The 24195-nt window shown below is 40.9% G+C and overlaps 1 protein-coding gene across 1 annotated transcript; it reads right to left on the bottom strand.

Moving 5' to 3' along the window:
* Positions 1-2165: 2165 nt before the first annotated feature.
* On the bottom strand, positions 2166-4905 carry LOC148028269 (protein MITOFERRINLIKE 1, chloroplastic-like). The gene is made up of 3 exons (XM_087690060.1): positions 4382-4905; positions 3744-4109; positions 2166-3635 (listed from the first exon to the last, which is right to left on the bottom strand). The coding sequence occupies exons 1-3, from the start codon at positions 4751-4753 to the stop codon at positions 3207-3209; spliced, it is 1167 nt and encodes a 388-aa protein (XP_087546186.1). The 5' UTR covers positions 4754-4905; the 3' UTR covers positions 2166-3206.
* Between the last annotated feature and the right edge of the window lie 19290 nt (positions 4906-24195).

Raw genomic sequence — 24195 nt, 5'->3', positions numbered from 1 at the left:
TAGTCTAATAGACTTAACATGAAGCAGATCAAAAAATCCTAGAAATGATACCTACAAATAATGTTTAAAGAGACAAAACCCAAAGAGAATACAAAAGAGCCAAATCTCCTTGACATTATGTGTGAGCCTCTGTTTAGGGAGGGAAATATATCAAATTATTGGATGCTCACTCCACCTTCTTTTTATATGTGTTGGTTCTTATTTTTCCTATCTTTTCCATATTTCCAAGTGTCCAAGCAAATCCTACTAAGACAACAAAGCTTGACTATGGAGCATGGAGCACAAAGCATACACTTTTTTTTGTGTGTGCATGCGTTCGTGCACACACACATACACACACACACAAGAGAAAGAGAATATATTGATGCATTTTCACTCCTCAATGTTGCTCGGCAATGGTTATGATGGCTAGGGCCTTGTGAGTTTTTCCCCTATGCTTATACTTGAGGACCTTGATCTTCCCCTCGTTTTAGATTTTTGTGATGGGAGCATAATGAGGAATGACATAAAGGGCTTTATCTTTTTTCTCTATGACCGTCCTTAAGAAATCATCTTGAAATAATACACTCTTGAGATAGATGTGTTTGTGATCTCAAGTTATACACCAATGGGACATAACTTGATAGCATCATATTTTCATTAACATTCCCATATTTATCAACTTATAAGCTTTAATGAGGGAACCAAAGGTTGCGTTAAGCTAAGTAGAACATCCAAGTATAGGTAGCTCAAATTCTACCACCATGTCTTCATCCATTGTACTAATAATTCTATGAGTATAATCACATTTCTATTTAGCAAGTCGTTTAGGTCTGGAGGCTCCAACTTAATTGTGTATTTTTTCTTTTACCTCTAACCATTTATCAAGTTGTTGTCATAACTTTGCTCCCTTTCTAAGATCATCCTATATGAACATGTTTGGTCTTTGATACTTTTGTTTAGAGTTGTGGGTTATGGGATGAGTTAAGGAAGCCACAATTTGCAACCTTGCTAGTAGTATCCATGTGCATTGAGTAGAGTTTTGGGCACCCACCTAGGTGAGGAACACCATTGTTTGTGGTTTCTTCAACTCTTGATTGGCATTCTGCGCTTATGGCTCATAATTGCATCAATCTTGGATTTTCACTTGCTCTTGGCATTCTTTGGTTTTCTTGGAGGTTTGGGCTAGCTTACTAGTTGTCATTTCCTATCTTGCACCTTGAGGAGTTCCTTTAGCAAGTCCTTGCCCCCCTTGCTAGTCAAAGTTGTGGGTGGCAAGGTAGGTGGTTTTTCTTACCTCTTCCCTATTGTGAGGTACCCTAAGCTAAAAGTAGAGAGCTTTGGCACCTAGAAAAGTCAAATGCATGCCATTGTCAACAAGTCAACATTGCACTTCACCTAATATTGGAGGGGGTAGCCCAAAAGAATCTACTTTTCCACATCTTCTCTATATTGTAGACCAGTCTCTTTTTGTTCTTCTAATATGAAAGGTTGAGAAATCTCAAGGTCTTTGTTGGCAACTCATCTCTAACTTTGAGCTTAGGGTTAGGATGAGGTGTATGAGTCTAAACCCTCTCTACTTGTGATTTAAGACCTTGAGATACTTAAGCCATTTTAGTTTGGACTTACTGTTATCATGGTCGATTGACTCACACCTAAAGTTACCTTCACTCTCATCTTCTAACTTTTTGGTCCTGAAATTGATGCCGCTATCTTTTTTGGGTTGTCTTCCCCACTAAGGTTGGTTGATGGGCTATTATGATAATCAAAAAGCAATTGATGCAACTCAATCTATTTGCAACCAAGGTTTTCCAACAACTCTTTGAATAGCAGAAGGTTCGCTTAAAGACTATTCTTAAAGCACCACTCATAGCATATGAGTATCCTTTGTGTCTGAATCCTATTGGTAGAGATGAAACTCTCTTGTGCTAAGATGTGTGGATGGTTATGGATTCATCATTAGCACCAGAAAGGATTTCATTGTGTACCTCAAGCAAGTGTACAATGTGCTCTTCAAATACTATGCTGCTGTTCCTATTCTACACCCCCTTGTACTCTCTCTCCTCCATGAATAGTAGGTCTAGTGTTGCAATGGTGTGCATACAATCTTGCTCATCTGTTAGACAAGGAATGCATTTGTTTAGCAGTCTTTGTGCAAGGAGACAATCAATATCCCCTCTTAGCATGGATTCAACACTACACCAACATGTATCAACTATCCTACTTTAAAGGATTTGGGATCTACCAAGATTTGTCCTATTGTTCATCCATCCATATCTGGTCAATGGACTTGTCCTCAAAGTCATCTTCACTCTCATCTTCTACCTCTTTGGTCTCGAAATTGACATCAATAATTTATCAAGGTCATCTTCTTCTCCACCATTAAGGTTGGCTGCTAGGCTATTACAACTTAGTCCAATTCCAGCCAAGGTTTTCCAACAACTCTTCCAATAGCAATAGGTGACTTCAAAGATTGTCCTTGAATCACCACTCCCAATGAAGTTCAAGTGCACACTCTCAATGGGTAGAATTTCCCAAGCTCGAACAACATTTTTTTTTCTTGTATTGTTTTGCACATCAAGCATAGCTGTTGTTCAAAGTGCAAACTCAAATCCTTATGGGTTGTATGCCAACACGGTCCTTGTTTAGGAAAAGATCCTTCAAAACAATAACTGCACCTCAAACGTACTGCAAACGCAGTTCTTGTATGATGGTTTGCCAAATCTGAAAGTCGTGTAGGTTGTCACACGATGATCCATTTCCATCTCTGTTAACACCTCCATGATAAATCGAGACCAGCACATTTTCTCATATGATAGAACGCATACTGAGAGAGCGTTCACCAGCATGACCGAACATTCTCACAGACTTTAGCTTCCATTAGAACGAGTATACCACTCCCTCGGTCGATCTGAAATGGCTCTTCCAAACAGCCGCCAAGGGCCCGAAGTCGAGGAAACGTTACGTACAACTAGCTAGCTTGGCCAGTATGAGAAGAAGACTTATATGCATAAGTAGCTTGGCCACTCTGTTTCGTTGGACAAGACATTCAGCCATCTCCACAACAAGCCTGTACCGCTCGTCACTTGATTGAAAAGCAGCCTTGCAACATCGTAGCATTGAAGGACAAAGAACGGGACCTTAAAAAAGCTATGATATAGTACGATTTCAGTCTGTCTGTCATGTATATGAGCAGCTTAGTGTGGGCATCCGTATTAACAGAGTCGTTAGCCTTTATCAAACTGCGATTTCGTTCGTTGCTCCAGATGTCTTATGAGTAAGAAGGTACGTGTTGACTCGAAGATGCAGAAGCCTAAAGCAGAAAAACAAGCACTGTGGAAAACTCTAGGTGCCATTCCCTTCAACAGGGCCCTAAAACCTTCTTCCATCCAGATCTTTTGCATTGTAGCCAAAACCCCTTTATACGTGTAGGCGGCAATAGCTTGAGCTCGAGCAGCTGCTTCGGCCTTCACACCAGTCATACCAAACGACGCGACAGCAGATCTTGCCTGAGTCATCAAGCGTGTCTTGACCACATCCAAGGGGGTGGTCACCGCTGCTGAAAGTGCTCCAGCAAAAGCCCCCGAAAACACACTTTGCCAAGGAGCAAGAACCGGTGAACTGCTTACCTTCAGCCAGGCTAGTTTGAGGTACTCCTAAAAGAACATCAACATCAGAAGCCGTTAGAAGTATCCAATCAAAAGCTGAACTGGCAAAGGAACAAAGAAATGCTGGAGCCACTAAAGCAATCAGATGGTGCTCACAAATGTTGAAAAGCTGATCATGTTCGAAGGTAGATTCCTTAACAGAGCTGCAGTGTACCCTACATACAAGCCTAGGACACCTTCATATCTGACTGTCTGAAAAACAATCTCCCTTGCAGATCCAACAGCTCCAGCTTGCATGCGCTGCTTCACGACCTCTTTAGGTACCAAAATTGCTGAGGATGCAATGTTGCCCATTGCAGCAGCCAAAGGAGGTGTTACTGTTGCTGGCAATGCAATAAATTTGGCCAAGATGCACTTAGCTAGCTCATATGTTCCGAAGTAGACTGCAGAGGACATAACAGAGCCTAGAAATGCAGCCTGCACTCCTGCATAAAAGCCCCAAATCCCTTGACTGGCAAATACCTGAGAGGAGAGCACCAATGGGCGTTGTTAGACAGTATTTACATTCCAGAGTTACATGGCACGGGGTTCAAAACAAGTTTCACTTGCGGATTCGTTTTGCATCATGTAGCCAACGGGAGTTTGATCTTAGATCCATCAGAATTTTATAGGGCGCGCGCGCCTCATCGTAGGGACAGCAAAAAGGCCACTTTCAGGCCCATCATGATCAGACGATTGCAGAGCCATGCGCTTAGGCCTGAAGGAAGGAAGGCAGGAAGGAAAAGCGAGCTAACCTTTTTGACCGCATCGAAGGGCCCAGAATACATGCTTGCAGAGCCTCGAGTTTGCAACTTAGTCTTGATTGTGTCGATAGGGTATAAGATAACATTGGTGAAACCCCCTGCAATCCCTCCTGCCAAAGCGCCAATACCAACTCTGTTCATCATTGGCAGCTCCTTCACCAATTGCTCCACTCGTCCTCCTCTTGAACCGTCATATTTGAGCATAGTAAGGGAGGAAACGATGTCCCCATTGCTTACTCTGCTACTGCTGCTGTGTTGTACATTGTCCACCATCGGTATTCGTACATCCACGTCCACTCGCATCCAGCTGATCCTGCAACTGCTTCTTCTTGCTTGGCCATTGCGAATCATCGCCATCACCATCCTGAATCATCGCTAACGGATGCCCTTATTTTTCCCAGGACCATTAGGTTTCAATATCGAAGATAGGCTTCCTGATATTCTGGGAATTTCTGCGACTCAATATATTTTTCGACCCCCTTGGGACGTTTTCCCTAAGGCCAGATTCACAACAGGCCAGATGGGTTGAAAACCAGTCTTTCTTGACGATGACCGGTTAAGATGTGGGTGGACGAATGATAAGGCCAGTTAGGGTCGCAGGGCCAATAGATTGTCAGCAAATGTGAGGACCTTCGATCTGGTGAAATTTATTGAGATTTGCAGATAGACAATGATAAGGCTCTCGCTTGACCTCAAAGAAGGCAAATAAATTTTTTTGCACATAAACATTCAAGAAAGTGCAATGCTACAATCCACCCGACCAGCAAAGGAACAGTTTGCAAACAACCACAGGGCGATCTCATCCGTAGATTATGTAGAAGGTTCAATCTATGTCGTAGATTATTACCTTGACGTTATTATCTTTCGTGGGGCGGGGGCGGGGGCGAGGAGTGTGATGCACCTGCACTCGTTTACTTACTCAACACGGCACAGAAAGGTAGCATGATATGTGAGAGCAAGGTATACTATTGTATTATTCAATCAAAGAAACGATACAACATAGGCACATCCCAAGACTACACCCTCGTGATGCCGCACATAAGAGGGTTCACCACTGGGTATAGGGAATCACACATAGAGTGGAAACCAAGCAGGACTCAAATTCACTACTACTCCCTATATAGGTATTTCTGGTAGCAACGCTATGGTATAGCTACAAAGCCCTTACACTCACCCTCGCTTACTGGATTGCTATCCTCAACAATCTAAGGGTAGAGATTATTTGACTCATCAGGGGTCTTAACACAGCTTTTGCTAACAAGCTGGCTAGTGTTTGCCGGTCTAGGACTTGTGAGACATTCGCGGGGTATTAATGCAATTTACTATCAGACTAGTCAATGTCCACCGCACTAGGACTTTTGGGGGTCTTAACACAGCTTTTTCTAGCAAGTTGGTCAGTGTCTGCCCAGCTAGACGTGGTAGGGGCTTTTTTGGTTTATTTGGGTTACCATGCAAGTCCACCCTCGACTCAAATACATTTTGAGGAGTGGATGTGTTACTACAAGGCCTATGATGAGGGTCGTTTTTGGGATGACTTAAGGGGCATCGGAAGAATTGGTGGGATTCTCCTTAAGCCAAATGGCTAACGCATCTTTACCGCATTCGCACACCTCTGCTTCTGAAATCCAAGTGGCTTCCTTGAGAGGGCGCCCATGCCACTTGGTGAGATACTCAGGGTACCCTTTGTGTTCCCAGCACTGGAGGAATGCTTCTACTTTGAAGGGGCCATTGGAATGGAGCATTGATACGTGCCGCCCCCATTGGTTGTTGGGATAGAACTTGCACATAAGTCGAGCATGAAAAACATTATGCACACAAATACTTTCTAGTAGGTCAAGCTTGTAGGTGACTTCATTTAGCACTTTAGTAATGTGGTAAGGTCCATAGTAGCGGTGATTAAATTTGGGGCTCATATTCTTTGGGAGTGACATATTCTTGGAGTCGACTAGGACCATGTCACCCTTGGTGAAAAGTATTGCCTTTCTCTTCTTGTTGGCATGTTCTATCATAGTGATTTTGCTTTGTTCTAGGCTCTGCTTTGCTACGGCATTGCGATCTCTCCATTTCTTCAAGAATTCTTCTGTATCTTGATCTTCAGCTTTGGCTACCTCCTGATGCTAAGGCAAGGGGGGTGATGACTTCTTTGCCCGTAGCTAATTCAAAGGGTGTGTAGTCTGTGGCGGAGTGGATTGAGTTGTTGTAGTGAAACTCCAGCACATTGAGGTACAAGGCCCAAGCCTTCTGGTCCACCCAGGTGTAGCTCCTGAGATAGTCTTCAATGCCTTGGTTGACTCGCTCTATTTGCCCATGTATCTTAGGGTTGAAGGATGATGAGAATCTCAACTGCGTTTCAGGGTCTTGAAGAGCTCCTTCCACATGTCACTCATGAATCTTCCATCTATATCTGACACTATGGCTAAGGGTAGACCATGTAGCTTGAACACATGTGTGAAGAAGAGGTGGGCTACCTCCTTGGCATTCAATGGTAGCTTGGCAAGGATGAAGTGAGCTTGCTTGGAGAAATAGTCTACCACTACAAAGATGATGGTGTATGCATAGGATTCAAGGAGCTCCACAATGAAATCCATGCTAATGACATCCCATGGTCAACTAGGTACTGGCATTGGTTGGAGTAAGCCTACGAGCTTAGAGCATGGTGCCTTCACAAGTTGGCACATAGGACATGTCATGATGTAGTCTATGACTTCTTCCTTCATGTTTGGCCAAAAGAACTACTTCTTGAGTGCCTCAAGTGTTATGCCTTGTCCTTTATGTCCACCTACTTTTCCATCATGTATTTCATGTAAGATGGCTTTCTTTAGTTCCACATTGTTGGGGATGTACAATCTCTTTCCTACTAATAGAATTCCCTCCTCGAGAGTATGCATGCCATGTGGTGTCTTGTCAACTTTTATATCTTCTATAATTTTGTGTGTGTCTTGGGTATGTTTCAAAGCCTCCTTCACTAATTCAAGGAAGTTGCTGCTGACCACACTTACGGCTTTCAAATCGGCTTTTCGACTTTGGGCATCTACTATCTTGTTGGTGAAGATTGGCTTGTGTTTGATCTCCAAGTCAAATTCAGCTGGAAGTCTAGCCAACGGGCTTGATTGGTAGATAGCTTTGGTTGGGACTCGAAGTACTTAAGGGAGATGTTGTCGATGAAGACTACTGCGTGTTTGTCCTGAACATAATGCTTCCATTTTCTGAGGTAGTGGATTACTACGAGCATCTCCTTCTCATGTGTGCTCCATCTAGTTTCGGCATCTATGAATATCCTGGATTCATAAGCTATGGGATGGCCTTTTTGCACCAACACGCCCCCAATGCCATAATCTGATGCAGCTATGGAGATCTCAAAGGGCTTGGTGAAGTTGGGTACTTTCAGGATAGGGGTTTGTTGACTCATGCGGTGGTGGGATAGTGGTGTAGTGATGAGGCTGTAATCCTTGATGAACCTTCTATAGAATGCTGCGAAGCCTAGGAACTCCCTCACTTCCCTCCAGTCTTCAACACAGGCCATTTCTAGACGGCTTCTACTTTCTTGGGGTCCACTTTGATACCGGCCGCTTCGACGATGAATCCTAGGAATTCTAACTCTTTTACTGCAAACTCACATTTTTTTGGTTTGGCCCAGAGCTTATGTTGTCTCAACTTCTCAAAAACTAAGCATAAGTGTTGTTTGTGTTCTTCTAAAGTTTTGCTATATACTAGGAGATCATCTTTGTAGATAATGACGAAGACATCTATTTCGAGTCTAAAGACTCCATCCATGAGGCCACAAAAAGGTTCCTAGCCCATTACTTAGTCCAAACCCTAAGACTAACCATTCAAAACTGCCATATCGATGATTGGTTCTCACCTAGCACTCGAACAAGCATAACACTCGAGTATCGAGAGCAACAAAGTATATGCTTGGAGCTTTTCTCCTCACCATGAAACCTGCAAACACACCTCTCTTGTCATGAATACACACACACAAAGACCCAAGACACACCCTCATCAATCAAGAAACAAGATCAGGAGGCTCCTCTTTCAAGCTCACACACCAAGAATCCATAGTTGCAGCACAAGTATGAGAGAGAATAGAGGGTGGACAAAGAGAGTTTGGAAAAGAAGGAAGAAAGAAGTTAAAGAGACACCACAATCTGTCGTGCTCCAACCTCCTCAACCACTTTTTCCCAAGAACCCCAATTGCACCCTTTTGAACCTTTATTAAATCAAATATATTTGATTATACATAAAGACTAAGGTAGGAGCCTTAGGTTTTTGCATGTATTCTAGACAAGATTCATAAGGTTTTAAAATAAAGGAACATATGCAGTGGCTTTTATAGCTCCAAGCCAAACATTTACAATGCATAATTGTGTGACAATAAAGTACAATGAACATGCATATAGTATATCATTTTGGATAGCATAAAAGATTTGTTGATGTTGATCCACATCCTTTTAGTCTTTTTAGTGTAGAAATTGGAGGCTATCATTTCTCCCACACTTTAATTGGTGAGCTCATGCGAACCAAAGAACCATGGTAAACTTCCATTGTAAGCTTTAAGAAACACTTCGACACTTGTTTGTCTTCCATTCTCACTCTTTTGTGGATCATTTGTCCACTTCCTCAACCACTTTCTCTTGTATTTGACTTCTTTTTCCCACTTCCTAATCTACTTCAATAAAGAATGAATGATAAGGAAGAAATACCATGCAGCTTTGTTGTTGGAACAAACACCATCTCCATGAAGAAGGAACATAGAAATTCCACCACTTCTATCACCAAGAAGGTGAAAACCCACAAAAGATCACCTTGAAGCACTCCCACTCTTAAGATCTATCTTTGATGTTCTCCCACCCGAAAAATTCTAATGCCTAGCTTATTTAAAGAAAAGACGAAAATAGAACATTGGATGCTTGATTTCTTTGATATGTTGCATATGAACTCCTACGAAAGAGTGGTTAACCTTAGGGTTTTAAGGTTTTCATTAAAATAAAAGATTATTTGGTCTTTTTGATTGTCATTTCTGTAGACACCGAGTGGATGAGGGCGTGAGAAGGGGATGAATAGTCTGCCGTGAATCTACAAGAGGTGAGAGTAGAACACATTGCCATGGCCACACAGATGAAAGGGGAGAGGGATAGAAATGGAGCACCACTGGTCGTGGATGAATGGTTATGTTGGTGCCATCATCATGTGGAAGTAGCAAATTGGGGATGTTGTGAGGAGGCCGTGAGAACAGAGGTCACTATAGATCTAAATCGCAATTGCTATGTTGGGTGAAAGGGAAAAGAGGGGGAGTCATTGAATCTTGTGGCAAGATAGCAACTATTGTTGCTTCTTCTTTGTCTTCATTCACTTCTTCTTGGGCATCATGTGAGACACAGAGGGAGCAGGCAGCAGGCTATCAAGGATGAGGACATGAGGTTTTTTAACATGTCATTGTTTGTTTTTTTTCTCTTCTTCTTCACTATTCCATGGAGCATTGACAGGGTGGACTAGATGGACTTTTATCAGAATAGTTGTAGCTCCTTTTGTTTTCTTCTTCTTCTTCCTCCTCCTTTTCCCAATGCACGATCTTTCAATTCGTGATGAAGAAGGCTCCACCTTGGCCCAATCCGTGAGTGTCTCTGCTTCACATCCTTTGTTTCATGATGTTGTGGTCTGCTATGTTATTGTCTTCGCCATTTTCTTCAACATCCCTCTACCATCTCCAAAAGCTACTGACTTTGCCATACGCTACAGAACCTTCTTCTATCTAACAATACTTCACTATAGTAGCTTCCTTCATCCCTTCTTCTTCTTCTTCTTTCACTAATCTTTTTTTCTTCTTCTTCTAATACTTCAAGTGCAATAGTAAAAATAACCTCCTTTCGTGGTCCACAAGAAGCTTGATTCTCAATTTGTAGAGTTACCAGTAAAATAAAACTTGTGAGAAACAAATCTCCATGTAGCTCCCTGTTGCTTCAAAGATCTTCAATACCTGCTCTTCACTTTGCAGAATCCATGGCTAGCCCAGTCTTGGCAACGGAACCAAGAATGACTCGCTCTCACCCAGCACTTGAACAAGCACAAAACCAGGGTACCGAGCAACAAAGTATATGATTGGAGCTTTGCTCCTCACCATGAAACTTGCAAACACCTCTTGTCGTGAATGTGTACACACAAAAGACCCAAGACACACCCTCACCAATCAAGAAACAAGATCAGGAGGCTCCTCTTTCAAGCTCACACACTAAGAATCCATAGTTTCAACACAAGTATGAGAGAGAATAGAGGATGGACAAAGAGAAAAGAAGGAAGAAAGAAGTTAAAGAGACACCACAATCTGCCTGCTCCAACTCCTCAACCAATTTTTCCCAAGAACCCCAATTGCACCCTTTTGAACCTTTATTAAATCAAATATATTTGAGCATACATAAAGACTAAGGTAGGAGCCTTAGGTGTTGCATGTATTGTAGAGAAGATTCCTATGGTTTTAAAATAAAGAAACATATGCAATGGCTTTTATAATTCCAAGCTAAGCATTTACAATGCATAAAATGTGTGACAATAGAATACAATGAACATGCGTATAGTATATAATTTTGGATAGCATAAAAATTTTATTGATGTTGAAGATCCACATCCTTTTAACATTTTTGGTGTAGAAATTGGAGGCTATCAATCGGGTACGAAAAGCTATTTTGGGGATATCTTCTTCTGCTATGCGAATCTGATGGTATCTTGACCTAAGGTCAATGCGGTTAAAGTACTTGGCTCCATGTAGTCTATCTAAGAGGTCCTCCACTAAAGGCATGGGATATTTTTTTTTGATAGTGATCTTATTAAGAGCCCTATAATCTACACATAGCATAAGTCCCCCATCCTTCTTCTTGATAAACAACATTGGGGCACCAAAGGGGGGTGGATGAAGCCTTGCTCTTCTAATTGATGCAAGTACTTCTTTAACTCCATGAGTTATGTGTGATTCATACAATAAGGGGCTCTAGCTAGTGGGGATGTTCCTGAAATGAGTTCAATCTTGTGATCCACATCCTTGGTAGGCCCTTGGGTAGTTTTGATGGCATGACATCCTTAAACTCCTCAAGTATTCATGCCACTTATATATCATTGGCTTGGGTTTTGGGTTTCTTGGTGACCTCCTGCTCAATGGGTCAAATCATGCACAGATAAACCATGTCTCCTTGCTTGACTGACTTCTCCACTTGCTTGCCACTACACGTCATGATGCATGGCTTGATCTATTTCACTTGACAAGGTGGTGCTTGGGTTAATGCTCTTGGTTAGCTTGTACTTGATTTCACTATTTGGCATGAGAATCTAGGCTTATTCTCCTCCATTTGTACTTTGATTGGTGTTCTACCTAGCAGTTGCATTCTTTCACAGGGTACTCTGATGCCTTCTCCTTGCATATACAACATCGTCTCATTAACTCATTTTCCAAACATTGCGATGACATGTTTACCATAGAATTCCATGACTAAGATAACTTCAAAATCGTCCATGGGAATGACTAAGAAGTTGAGTTTTGCTTTCCACTTTCCTGCTTCTACTTGTACTGCAAAGACCTGTTTCACTTCCTTGGCCTCTCCTTGTGTGAACATTACTGTTAATCCTTTTGGGACCTTAGATAATTTTAGCCCATGTTTGGCTACACATTACCCTCTTGATGAGGCTGTGTCTTCGATGGGGTATCTATTTTGATAGTGGGGTCCCTTGCACTTGAAGCATCTAATCCTTGTGGTTGGGCCTCGGGGTGTTCCCCATGACGTATTTGATCTCGCCAGCCCATATGATGCACTTCGAGTTGGTTTATAGTGGTTACCCCCCATCTGCCAACTGCTCGTCTTGGTACCAAGGCAGATTGTGACGCAGCTGGTGTTATGCTTGAGGTTTGACTCCACGTTTCTCAGAATGGGCCTCTAGGAGCATTGGGTCTCAAGGTGAAAGGTGAGAAGGATTGAAGCTTGCACTCGAGAGCTATGGCGGGAGAGCAAAAGCAAGAAAGAGAGAGACAAGAAATGGGAACTCCAACAGTCGCAATGTGTGACCGGGCCTTCCTTTATTCAAACTATCACTAAAAGAATAAAGAATAAAGAATAAAGTGATAGTGACGGGCGCCCGTCACCTGTAGTGTGCAGTGGCGGTGACTATCAGTGTAGTAATACACGGGCGGCTAGGCGGAGGCGCCTTTGCCCCCAACAACCTCCCACTTAAAGGCGAATTTGCCCTAGTGAGGAGTGAAAAGAAAAAGAAAAAGACAGTACAACATGTACACATATACAACAGGATGAGGAAAGACGTCATCTCATCCCACACCCATCAACCTCTTGAGGAAGGTTGCGCTTTGTAGAGAGGCTTTTTCTGAGCAGATCTGTAGGATTCTGGTCAGTCGAGATCTTGACAAGGTCAACAGACTTGTCCTCAACGACCCCACGTATGAAGTGATACCTCACCTCAATGTGTTTCGTCTTCGCAAGGAAGACAGATTCTTGGCTAATTGAATAGCACTCATAGAATCTGAATGCAATGTAGGGATAGCATCAATACCAAGGTCAGCAACCAAACGACCCAACCAAATGGCCTCCTTGCAAGCCTCAGTGGCTGCAACATACTCGGCCTCTGTAGTAGAAAAAGGGCTGTGCATTTCTGCACCCTGGACATCCAAGAAACATCACCTCCAGCACAGGTGAAGACATAGCCGGAAGTGGACTTCCTACTATCTGCATGTCCTGCATAATCAAAGTCAGTGTACCCCATGACTCTTGTATCGTGGCTGCCATAGCATATGCACATATCTACAGTGCCTTTTAAGTACCTCATGATACCCTTCACGGCATCCCAATGCTTCTTGCCAGGTGTAGCCATATAGCGTGCCACAACACCAACTGCAAAGGCAATATCTGGACGAGTGGCGATCATGGCATACATAAGACTGCCCATTGCGGATGCATAGGGAATCTTGGCCATCTCGACCCTCTGCTCATATGTCTGTGGACAATCAACCTGTGATACCTTCACATAAGAAGGCAATGGACAGTCAATGGGATTTACGTCCTGCATGCGGAAGTGCTCAAGGACTTTATGAATGTACTCCCTCTGTGACAAGTAGAGGAGTCCATGATGCCTGTCACGTCTGATGTGCATACCAAGTATGTGAGCGGCCTGTCCCAGATCTTTCATCTCAAAGCTCTTCTTGAGCTGAGCCTTAAGAGCATCTAGCTCATCATGAGCTTTCCTTGCTATCAACATATCATCCACATAGAGTACCAAAATCAATAAAGAACCATCATGGGCTTTCTTCGTGTAAAGACATTGATCCATAGCACTCCTGCTGTAGCCCTGTGATTGCATAAAGGCATCAAACTTATGATACCACTACCTAGGTGCCTGCTTCAAGCCTAAAGACTTTTCTTCAATTTGCACACTAGGTGCTCCCTGCTAGGTTCTACAAAGCCCTTAGGCTGCTCCATATAAATCTCATCATGCAAGTCCCCATGTAAAAAAGCCGTCTTGACATCCATCTAGTATAAATCCAAGTCAAGCTGACCAACCAAAGCCAAGACTAAGTGTAGGGTGGTCATCTTAACCACAGGAGAAAAGACCTCATCAAAGTCCACACCATGCTCCTGCTTAAAACCCTTTGCTACCAATCTAGCCTTGTATGCCGGCTTGGGGTGTCCAGGGGTACTTTTAAGCTTGTACACCCACTTGCATGGCAAAGCCTTCTTGCCCTTAGGCAAGGAAACCAAATTCCAAGTGTCATACTTATGCAAGGAGTCTATCTTAGACTGCGTAGCCCTCTCCCAGGAGTGACTATCACCCCTGCGCATAGCCTCATCATAAGTGAAAGGCTCTCCTGCATTTGTAACCAAGACATAATGCATCAAGGACTGAAATCTATCAGGTGGACATCTGTCTCTAGCAGACTGTCTCACGGCAGGCTCTACTGCCTGTCCAATACCCTGACCAGGAGCATCTGCTGCAACTGTAGGCTATCCAACTGGCTGTGTGGGAGCCCTCGGCTCCTCCTGAAATATGACCCTGCGGATCTCAACAACTCTCTCAGGTTGCCTATGCATCTTGTCTTCATGGAAGACTACATCATGACTGCGGATGACTTTCCACGCCTGCGGATCCCAAAGACAGTAAACCATCTCGCCTACATCCCCATAACCAAGGAAAATGCATTTGACACTCTTAGGATCCAGCTTACTTCTCTTGTCCCTGGGCACATGGAAAAATGCCTCACATCCAAAGACATGAAGATGCGCATAAGAGGGAGGTTTTCCAGTCCATACCTCCTCGGCAACCTAGAAGTCCAAACCACTAAAAGATGATCAGTTTATGATATGCACAGCTGTACTAACCGCCTCAGCCCAAAAGCTTTGTGGTAGGCCTACGTGGCTAAGCATACTACATACACGCTCCTAGATGGTTCTATTCATCTGCTCAACCAAACCATTTTGGGGGGGGTGTAGGGGGCAGTCAACTGACGCTTAATACCCCTCTCATCACATAACTGCTCAAAAGCACGTGAGACATACTCACCCCCATTATTTGTCCTTAGGCATTTTAGCCTATACCCAGACTGGTTCTCAACCAATGCAAGCCATCTTTGAAACACAGCCAAGGCATCAGATTTCACCTTAATGGGATAAGCCCAAACTTTCCATGAAAAATCATCTATGAAAGTAACAAAATACTTGGCACCACCCATAGACTGAAAAGGCATGGGCCCACAGACATCCGAATGTACCAATGCCAAGGGCTCACTTATGCGTGACCTACCAGACTTCTTATGCGTAGACCTAGGGTTTTCTTAGATAGAGTTCAATGCCAGGAATGCAATGCAAGTCTTGGTTCATCGATTGGAGTCCTTTAACCTCCCATTTAATCCTTGCAAGGTTTCGTGTGTTATAAAGTAGCTATGTGATCTAAAAGCCAAAAAGTACATGATGGAGGTTAGGTTGTTGATAGATTTCGATGCCACAAAGCTGGTACCTTAAATAGTCTCTCTCCCTAAGAAAATAGGTGTTTAGTTTAGGTGGTGGTAGGCCATGATCACTAGTTGGACTCAAAACCACCTTGCATGTACCTCAATGTATGGTTTGAGATGCATATGACAACAACAAGCAATCTAACCCTAGATTTGGGTGCAATCCACCATGAACCATTATTAGCACATGCATTATCTAATCTAACAACACACATGTCATGTCTTTTTGATGATTATGCCAAGTGAAGGCTATTTGGTTGGTTTTAGTAAAGATGTGGTGCAAGTCTATAAGATCATGGGCACTATATAAAACATCCCACGCTAATCTTTTGTCCATTCACATTGTATTTGAAGCATGAGACTTGCCATTCTTGCATCTTATCATGTTAAAATCCCCATGATTAGAGAAGGTCTAGCCAAGCATGGTCTATCAAGCCCCTTCCATTTTTTTATTCTACAGCTTAAAGAGTTAGGGGCATATACAAAAATAACTTTGATCTCCTCTAGCCCAACTTGAATTTCCATATCCAAATGCATCTATCCTTATGTTTCCTATTGCATTTAGTTCAATCCTTCCTTGATAGGCCTCAGGGTGCCACCTTTATCTCTTCTACATGAAGCCATAAGACAAACATACCCCAAGGTGTCATCTCCTTTATAGTCCCCTTCTTGTATTTTAATCCTCAAGGTGCCACCTTTATATCTTCTACATGAATCCATAAGACAAACATGCCCTAACGCGTCATCTCCTTTATAGTCCCCTTCTTGTATTTTAATCTCCTGCAATGTTGATGTCATGTTCTTCTTTTGAAGTAGGCTTTTTCGCGTTTCTATCTTCAACTATGAACACATTCTCCTGATGTTCCAAGTAATCATGGAAATCTTATGTGTGCTACTCATAGTAGATGTCATAGCCATTATCCATCTCTTCATCACCATATCAAGAATAATGTACAAATCTCTATCCATCAATGGCAATCTTGCCATATTCTTGATGGATAACTTCTTTTTGCATTATGATCCATGGGGAGATTTCTAGTAAGTTCAAAGGATATTCTCCTTCCCTCTCCACCCTTCTTGCATAATTTTAAGTGATTGCTTTTGCTTATCTTTAGACTCCTTCTTTTGATCATCAACATGCATGGGCTATGTTGGTATCTTCTTTGTAGAGACTTTCTTTGGGCTAGCTTTCTTATTCTCCATTGCTTCCTTTTGAAATCATTTGCATTCCCTTTTATTCTTCCTTCAAAGCTCCCTAGACTTCAAACTTTTGCTCGGATTTTAAAGCCTTTTGTGGGCAATCTTTCATTAAGTAGCCAATTTCATGATAGTGGTAGTAGGAGTCTGAAAAGAGCACGTAGGACACTTTGATGGTAACCTCTAAGTCATGCGAGTGAAAGACCCCCAAGTATTCGAGGGGGTTCACACCTTCTACCAATAATATACAATCCTTCTTCTTGGCCCATAGGATTCCATGGGAGACAATAGAGATATAAATTACATTGCCCAGAACTCAAGAAGTGTCCCAATCTCTCCATGCAGCTAGTTAGGCAAACCTAGGAATAAGATCCACATTGGACATTTATATGCTAAAGTGCCAGTAGGAGAAAAATGATACAAGCATAGGGAGGACATAAACAGAATTACCTCTACAACCCATTGCAAAGCAGACAATATATTGGCTCTCCTATTTGGAGCCCACACGTGCAAAGAAGAACCCACACCCAATGAAGTGATATTATTTCAAGGTAACTTGAGGAAATTGGGTTGATAGAAAACATATTCCAAAATTGTCTTTGGATAGTAAAGAAGAAAAACACTTGAGTTGAGGTGAAATCAATGTATCTTTGCTTGAGTTTCTAAATCAAGGAAATAACTAGTTCTCAAAAGACATTCTTTTGGTCTTGAACTTACACTTTTCTCTCTCTCTCTCTCTCTCTCTCTCTCTCTCTCTCTCTCTCTCTCTCTCTCTCTAAGGTGTGGCATCATCAAGACATGAAGAGGAATGATTGTTTAATATATATATAAGGGAGGGTTAAGCCTTACGATCATCCCCTCTATCCCTCCCATTACAACTCCAACTCTCCCTTTTCTCCTCCATTTTATATTTTACATCTCTTAAATCGGCTGGTGGGATAACATGTTGATGATGGTAGTTCCATGAGAAGTGAGGAAAATTTCTTTGGAGTTTATTGAGGCAAAAGAATCATTAGCCCATTTAGGGTGGATTGCATGCAAGACATTGCATTTCTCGACTTTAAAGAAATGAGATGTTCTCACCTTGTAAAGAACTAGGTGTACTCTTTAACATGAGTAAGCTCATCTACCCAAGTTACATATTCACTTGGATGGGCATTCTATTGGATTCTATATTCTCCAGTACACAAGCTCTAAGGATCTTCTCTCTAAGGTCTAGGATACTCTTGAATTATAATTGTAGTATTTATTAAACCATCACTAAGGATACAATTAGATTTGTCACATAGGCCTTATGTAGGCTTACATAAATCACATTATAAATCTTGAGGTTTTTGGGGAGTTTTAGTGATCCTATGCCAAGAGCGAGCTTTTGAAGGGAGCTTTGGAGAGAGAGATTTGCAAAAACCTTATTTTTATTCCAAACAATCCACTTGTTCCACTCTTTTCCATGTCATCACCACCACCTCAACATTTTTTGACACCTCCTCTTTCTCCTTCTTATTGTACTTTTACTTCTTATCCTCCTACCTTTTTGTCTCTCTTTTAATATTCTCTCCAAACTCCTCCCCCTTCCACACACACACACACACACACACACACACACACACACACACACACACACACACACACACACACACACACACACACACACACACACACACACACACACACACACACACACACACACACACACACACACACACACACACACACACACACACACACACACACACACACACACACACACACACACACACACACACACACACACACACACACACACACACACACACACACACACACACACACACATCCATTCATGATCCTTATCTTGATATCCAATTATTTGTGTCTCTACCAACAGTATGGGCATATGTATATGTGTAACTTCCAATTTGTCTCTCTCATCCACCTGTGTGTGTGTGTGTGTGTGTGTGTGTGTGTGTGTGTGTGTGTGTGTGTGTGTGTGTGCATGCATGTGAACATGATCTTATCTTAATCTATCATTGTGTGTGTCTCTACCAATGCTATGTATATGTGTGTCTTTCCATTTGTCTCTCTCATCCACCTTCCCTCCTACCTCTCTCTCTACATACATACATACATACATACATACATACATATGTGTGTGTGTGTGTGTGTGTGTGTGTGTGTGTGTGTGTGTGTGTGTGTGTGTGTGTGTGTGTGTGTGTGTGTGTGTGTGTGTGTGCGTGCGTGTGTGTGTGTGTGTGTGTGTGTGTGTGTGTGTTCTAATACAAACATAGATTACGATGTTCTCATTTATAATAGGTTGAGTTGACTCAATGAAACACACCAATACTCGGGATTTAGGGTAGAACTTACGCTCAACAAAACGTCTTTCCCAAATACAAGTCAAAGATGACACCAACTTAGCAAACAATTACTTGTAGAATATTGTAATCTATAACATTTCCTATTATCCATCATGTTTGATTGAAGCTATATTGAGTTGTTGCATCATCAGTTGATACACATCCCCAAACTTTGTATAAATATTTGTGATCATCTTGAAGATTTCTATGCACATATTATGAGGTATGCATTTGTATGCTTTGCTGCCAACAAATAAGAAACACATCTTCCTCCCCTCCATAACATTCTCTCATCCATTATTGAATGCTATGTAGACTACCCTCAAGTTAACCTTGATGTAGGTAACTCAAATGGAAGTTGAAGTAATGTCAGGTCGGGGATCGAGCTCTTGGGGAAGATAGCTCTGATACCACCAGTTGAAGGGAGTGAGCCCTAAAGTGGAAGCACATAGTGGAAGTAAGAGCTATGGTGGAAGGAGTAAGAGCAAGAGAGAGAGACACACACAAGATGTGGAAACTCCAATAGTGACAATCTGTGATGGCATTCCCTTTACTCAAATGTCACCGAAAGGATAAAGAATGAAGTGACAGTGATGGTAGGGCACTTGCCATTGCAATGTATAGGTATGCAGGTAACTAATACATGGTGTGGTACCATCAATGTAACTAATCCACAGGTGTGGGTACTGTCAATATAACTAATCCATAAGTGTGGGTACCATTAGTGTAACTAATACATGGTGTGGGTCCCATCAGTATAACTAATACACATGGTGTGGGTACTATTAGTGTAACTAATACACAATAGACATGCAAGGTATCATTACAATGAAGAACCCCTCCAAAATGAGAACACAAGGACAATTATACAATCCTTCTCTCAATCACACATGATTCCTTAGTTATGAGGGATGTAATCCTTACATAATAGGGATGGTACTTGAAGTATTGTGGAATTTTTTTGGTTTCACCGCTTTTGCTCTAGTCTATTATAAAGCTTACTTTCCATCATGTGCTTGAGATCTATAAATTTCTACTCATATTTGCCCTTGAATTTATATAATGCATGTGATCATATGTAGCAAGTGATGTTGATAATCAAAGCATGTTTTGTACATGTTTTGCATTTGCTAAGTTTAGTTTAATGACAAATTGAACACAAGTAGCAAGGAACATGGGAAGTATACACAGATCTTAGTGTTGGTATTGAGAATAGTGATTGCCATAGCTTGTTTGTACTAGTAGGTTTCTTGGTCTACTCATGCATGCATCTATTTGAGTTTTATGGAATATTTAAGGAAATTGATAGCCAATGAGGAGCTACAAGGCTCTCAAGCAAAGGGAGAAATGGTGACCTTGGCCATGTTGCTTTCTATCCACCTTGAACAAGCCACTTGCAACTAGAATATATGTGATTACTGCATAATGTTCAGTAGACCAATGAAACATTGACAAAGTCATGTTTGATGTGATGTAGTTAATTGGCCTACTCATTTGATGATAAATTGCAATGATATTTTTCTCAAGTTTGAAAGTGTTTTGTTTTCCCAAGAAAAATTGCACAATATTGGGAATAGCCCTATTGCTCATCTATTTTAGCATTATTTTGATTTTTAGGTCTCCTGCTTTGATGTGAACATAATCAGTAGGCAGGACTTTGGGTACTATTGAGAACATATGAAAAAGGGAGTTTTGGATTGTCCTATTTATTCACTAGGTCTAAACCAACCCTAAGTAATTTGTTGTGAATATAATCATTGGACAAGACGTTGGGTGCTATTGAGGACATCTAAAAAAGGGAGTTTTGGACCATCCTATTTGTCCACTAGTCTAAACCAACCCTAATTACTTTCAAACCATTGTACATCTTACAAATACCCAAATTTTATGTGAACTACTTGTCGTCAATAAAAAGATTGTAGCGTGAAGGTCCACTAGGTCTAAACCAACCCCAAGTACTTTAGAACCATTGTATATCTTAACAATACCCTAATTTTATGTGAACTATTTGTGTTCAAGTACAAGATTGTAAGATTATAGCATGAACATCTTTTATATATATTATTTACAGCTTTGGTTTGGTGGCCTCCATTTGTTAGCTTGAGGCTAAAAGAATGTTGACAATTTTTGTGCATTTCCATCAATAAAGAAAAGGTTGGAAATAAATTTTACAAAACAAAATAGTTCTACTTCTTTCATTCTTTAACATGAAGGGAAAAAAGAAACTGATATACAAGAAAAAACTCATTTGAAGAAGCACAAAAAGAAATTGATTGTATAATGATGATACAATTAGGCAAGTTCTTGAAAAAAAATGGGACATCATGGGGCCACCACCCAAATGTGGAAATTTATGCTTGGAATAACTCTTTTTTGTTTTCCTTGGATCAATCTAAGCACACATAGGTCTAAGTGTCTTCATCATTTTAGATGAGTGATGTCCTTTTTCTTTCGATTGTCTGTTATCCTTTGTTTGTAGATTGAAAATTTCAAGTTTCCATATTTTACTCCTTGTTTATTGAGCCTCAACCCTCCCATCTATATTCAATAGTGGCGAGAAACTTTAGTTTAAAAGTGACATTTCACTCATTTAAAGAGATGAGAAGAATGATGTTTTAAAAAGGTATTTTAATTGTCACTTATAACTAATTTAAAAGTTAAAGATAAAGAATGATGAGAGAGGAAGGTAAGCTCTCTCTATCTATCTATCTCAAGAACAAGGTCCTCTCTCTCTCTCTCTCTCTCTCTCCACAAATAAATGCCCATATTCAATTTGTTTCACTAAATACTCCTACTCCTACATATAATGGTGAAGGGAATAACCACCCTTATGAAGATTGCAAAGAAGAAAAAGATTGCATCAAGCAGTGAAAGATGTGAAGAAGGTCATTCTCACATCGTGGTGCTGAGTCCGATTCATGAATGTAAATAGTATTCAAGCTCAACCATACCCTAAAATTGAAGCTCCAATTAAAGCCCAATATACATTTATCTCCTTGGACCCTGATCAAGCAAGTACCCCCGATCTTTGCATGCCGATAGAATCCAAGCTTTGCATTGAATTATCACCACACTATGACCCAATCAGATGGCCTTCCTGTCCTCCTAGTTTTCGCTACATCAGGAAGGACCATTGGATATCTTGCACAAATCAGATAGCCTCCATGTCCTCCCTATTTCTCACTACCTTGACGACCATTAGATCTCTCATGTTGGCTTTAAAAATATATATTTATAGAAAAGATATGCCATGGTAGGAGCAAGTAGTGTGGCTACCCTGCACCATACCAAAACCTCCCTCCCTCTATATATATATATATATACATATAGAGAGAGAGAGAGAGAGAGAGAGAGAGAGAGAGAGAGAGAGAGAGAGAGAGAGAGAGAGAGAGAGAGAGAGAGAGAGAGAGAGAGAGAGAGAGAGAGAGAGAGAGAGAGAGAGAGAGAGAGAGAGAGAGAGAGAGAGAGAGAGAGAGAGAGAGAGATGAATGTCTATCACTACTCAATCTTATATAGTACATGAATAGTTCTCTTTAATGATGTTTCTTCTTACTCTTTCTCCTTTATATATTTTTTGCCCTTTTACATTTGGAACACAAACATGGATGGACATTTCCAACAAATTGATCAATTGATCAATTCAAACTATGAGAGCACATTTGGCCTTTTACATATTTTGTGTCCTTTTACATTTGGAATATAAACATGGATGATAGTTTCCAACAAATTGATCAATTGAGACTACGAAAGCACCTTTGGCTAGGTCATCTTAGTTTGTGATAGTGAGAAGTGTAATATATACAACATATAAACCATCTAAAAAGTAGACATTTCTAACTCTCACTTTTACACTTTCACATCATAATCTATATTTATATCGATATCTATATCTATATCTATATTTATTTTGGTTGTTGCTAAGGGAGGCCCCAAACATTAGAGAGCCTCACGAACCTAGAGCATTGCCCAAACTTAAGTTGAATTTCAAAAGTTCTCTTTCTTAGCGGAAAAGTTCTCTCTCCTTCTATGACATGTGACAACTCTCTCTCTCATAGGGAAGGGCTGTAAGCTCCAACGACTATTGGGCTAGGCGTAAGCTGCAAAGCCGATAAGGGCTTTGGGACAATTGAAGAATAATGCTTTTCATTGAACACTTGTGCTCTTCAATGTATTGAAGCTTCATTGAACACTTATGCTCTTCAATGTATTTATGATACGCTTGGGCTTCCAAATGCTTTGATGTATATATCTTCAGATTTGCTTTCTCACTTTGCATTCCGGATTTGCTTCTAGTGGGAGATGATTGTACTTATTTGGAAGAGCTTGGTTCTTTGAGATAGTGAGACTCTTAGTTCAGGTATATACACTCTTGTATGCTATTGGATATATTTACCTCTACTTGTGGGTTGATTTGATTTCGTATGCTTTAGACATTGGCATTTGTCCCTGTCAACAATCTATCAGTGATGTATACATGTATATTGGTTATATATGGAGTGCCATTGCTCCTTGGTTAGTCAATTGTGTATTTGACTGATCTCTATAGTTTCTCTTGAGATCTTCTTTATATATGATGTATATGCTTATGGGATGTATGGTCTATTGACACTTTGAGTTTGTGATAGTCTTTGGTACCAGTGGTTTATACTTAGTCATTGCCATTTACATTCTTTGTATCTCAATTTCTACTCAGATATGCCTAGTAGTAGGAGCTTGTTTTCTTGGCTATTTGACTACAATTGGATTGACATATATTACTATCTTTATTTTAGCATTACTGTGATTACAGTTTTCAACATTCTTTTGGAGAGCAAATAGTTTATTTTTTGACACTCTTTTGATTGCAGTTTTTTGTGAATAGCTATACCCTCATTTAATCTCACCCTTTAGTCCACCCTTTTGAATCAATTTTGGAGATTTTGTTGCATTTACAGCAACCCGTACTCTTTTCATTTGCAATCATTTGCAATCATTATGGTAAGTTCTTCAACGGATAGTACTAGTTTCAATATTGAAAAGCTTGATGGTAATAATTTCCAATATTGGAAGATGCCAATATGGCAAGTCTTGATATAGAAGACACATGTTAAACCATTGAAGTTGGAGGGCATAAAGCATGAGCTTCATGATGCAAAGGATTGGGTAGTATTTGATGAGCTATGCAAGTCTACTATCATTCTATCATGATCAAAGCATGTGTATTTTAATGTCATTGACACTGAGGGTGATGCTTATGCATAATGGAAAATGACATGTAATCTTGATAATAAACAAAC

Source organism: Lygodium microphyllum, chromosome 12 (genome assembly GCF_053477565.2).
Source record: "Lygodium microphyllum isolate KBCC chromosome 12, Lygodium_microphyllum_v1.1.10, whole genome shotgun sequence".
NCBI classification, from domain to species: Eukaryota; Viridiplantae; Streptophyta; class Polypodiopsida; order Schizaeales; family Lygodiaceae; genus Lygodium; species Lygodium microphyllum.
This window is presented reverse-complemented; position numbering and strand designations above follow the sequence as displayed.

Coding starts and splice junctions, on each gene's coding strand:
- LOC148028269 (XM_087690060.1), bottom strand. CDS start 4,753: ATGGTGATGGCGATGATTCGCAATGGCCAAGCAAGAAGAAGCAGTTGC. Junction 4,110..4,381: donor CCTTCGATGCGGTCAAAAAG/GTTAGCTCGCTT, acceptor CTCTCCTCTCAG/GTATTTGCCAGTCAAGGGAT. Junction 3,636..3,743: donor TGATCAGCTTTTCAACATTT/GTGAGCACCATC, acceptor ATGTTCTTTTAG/GAGTACCTCAAACTAGCCTG.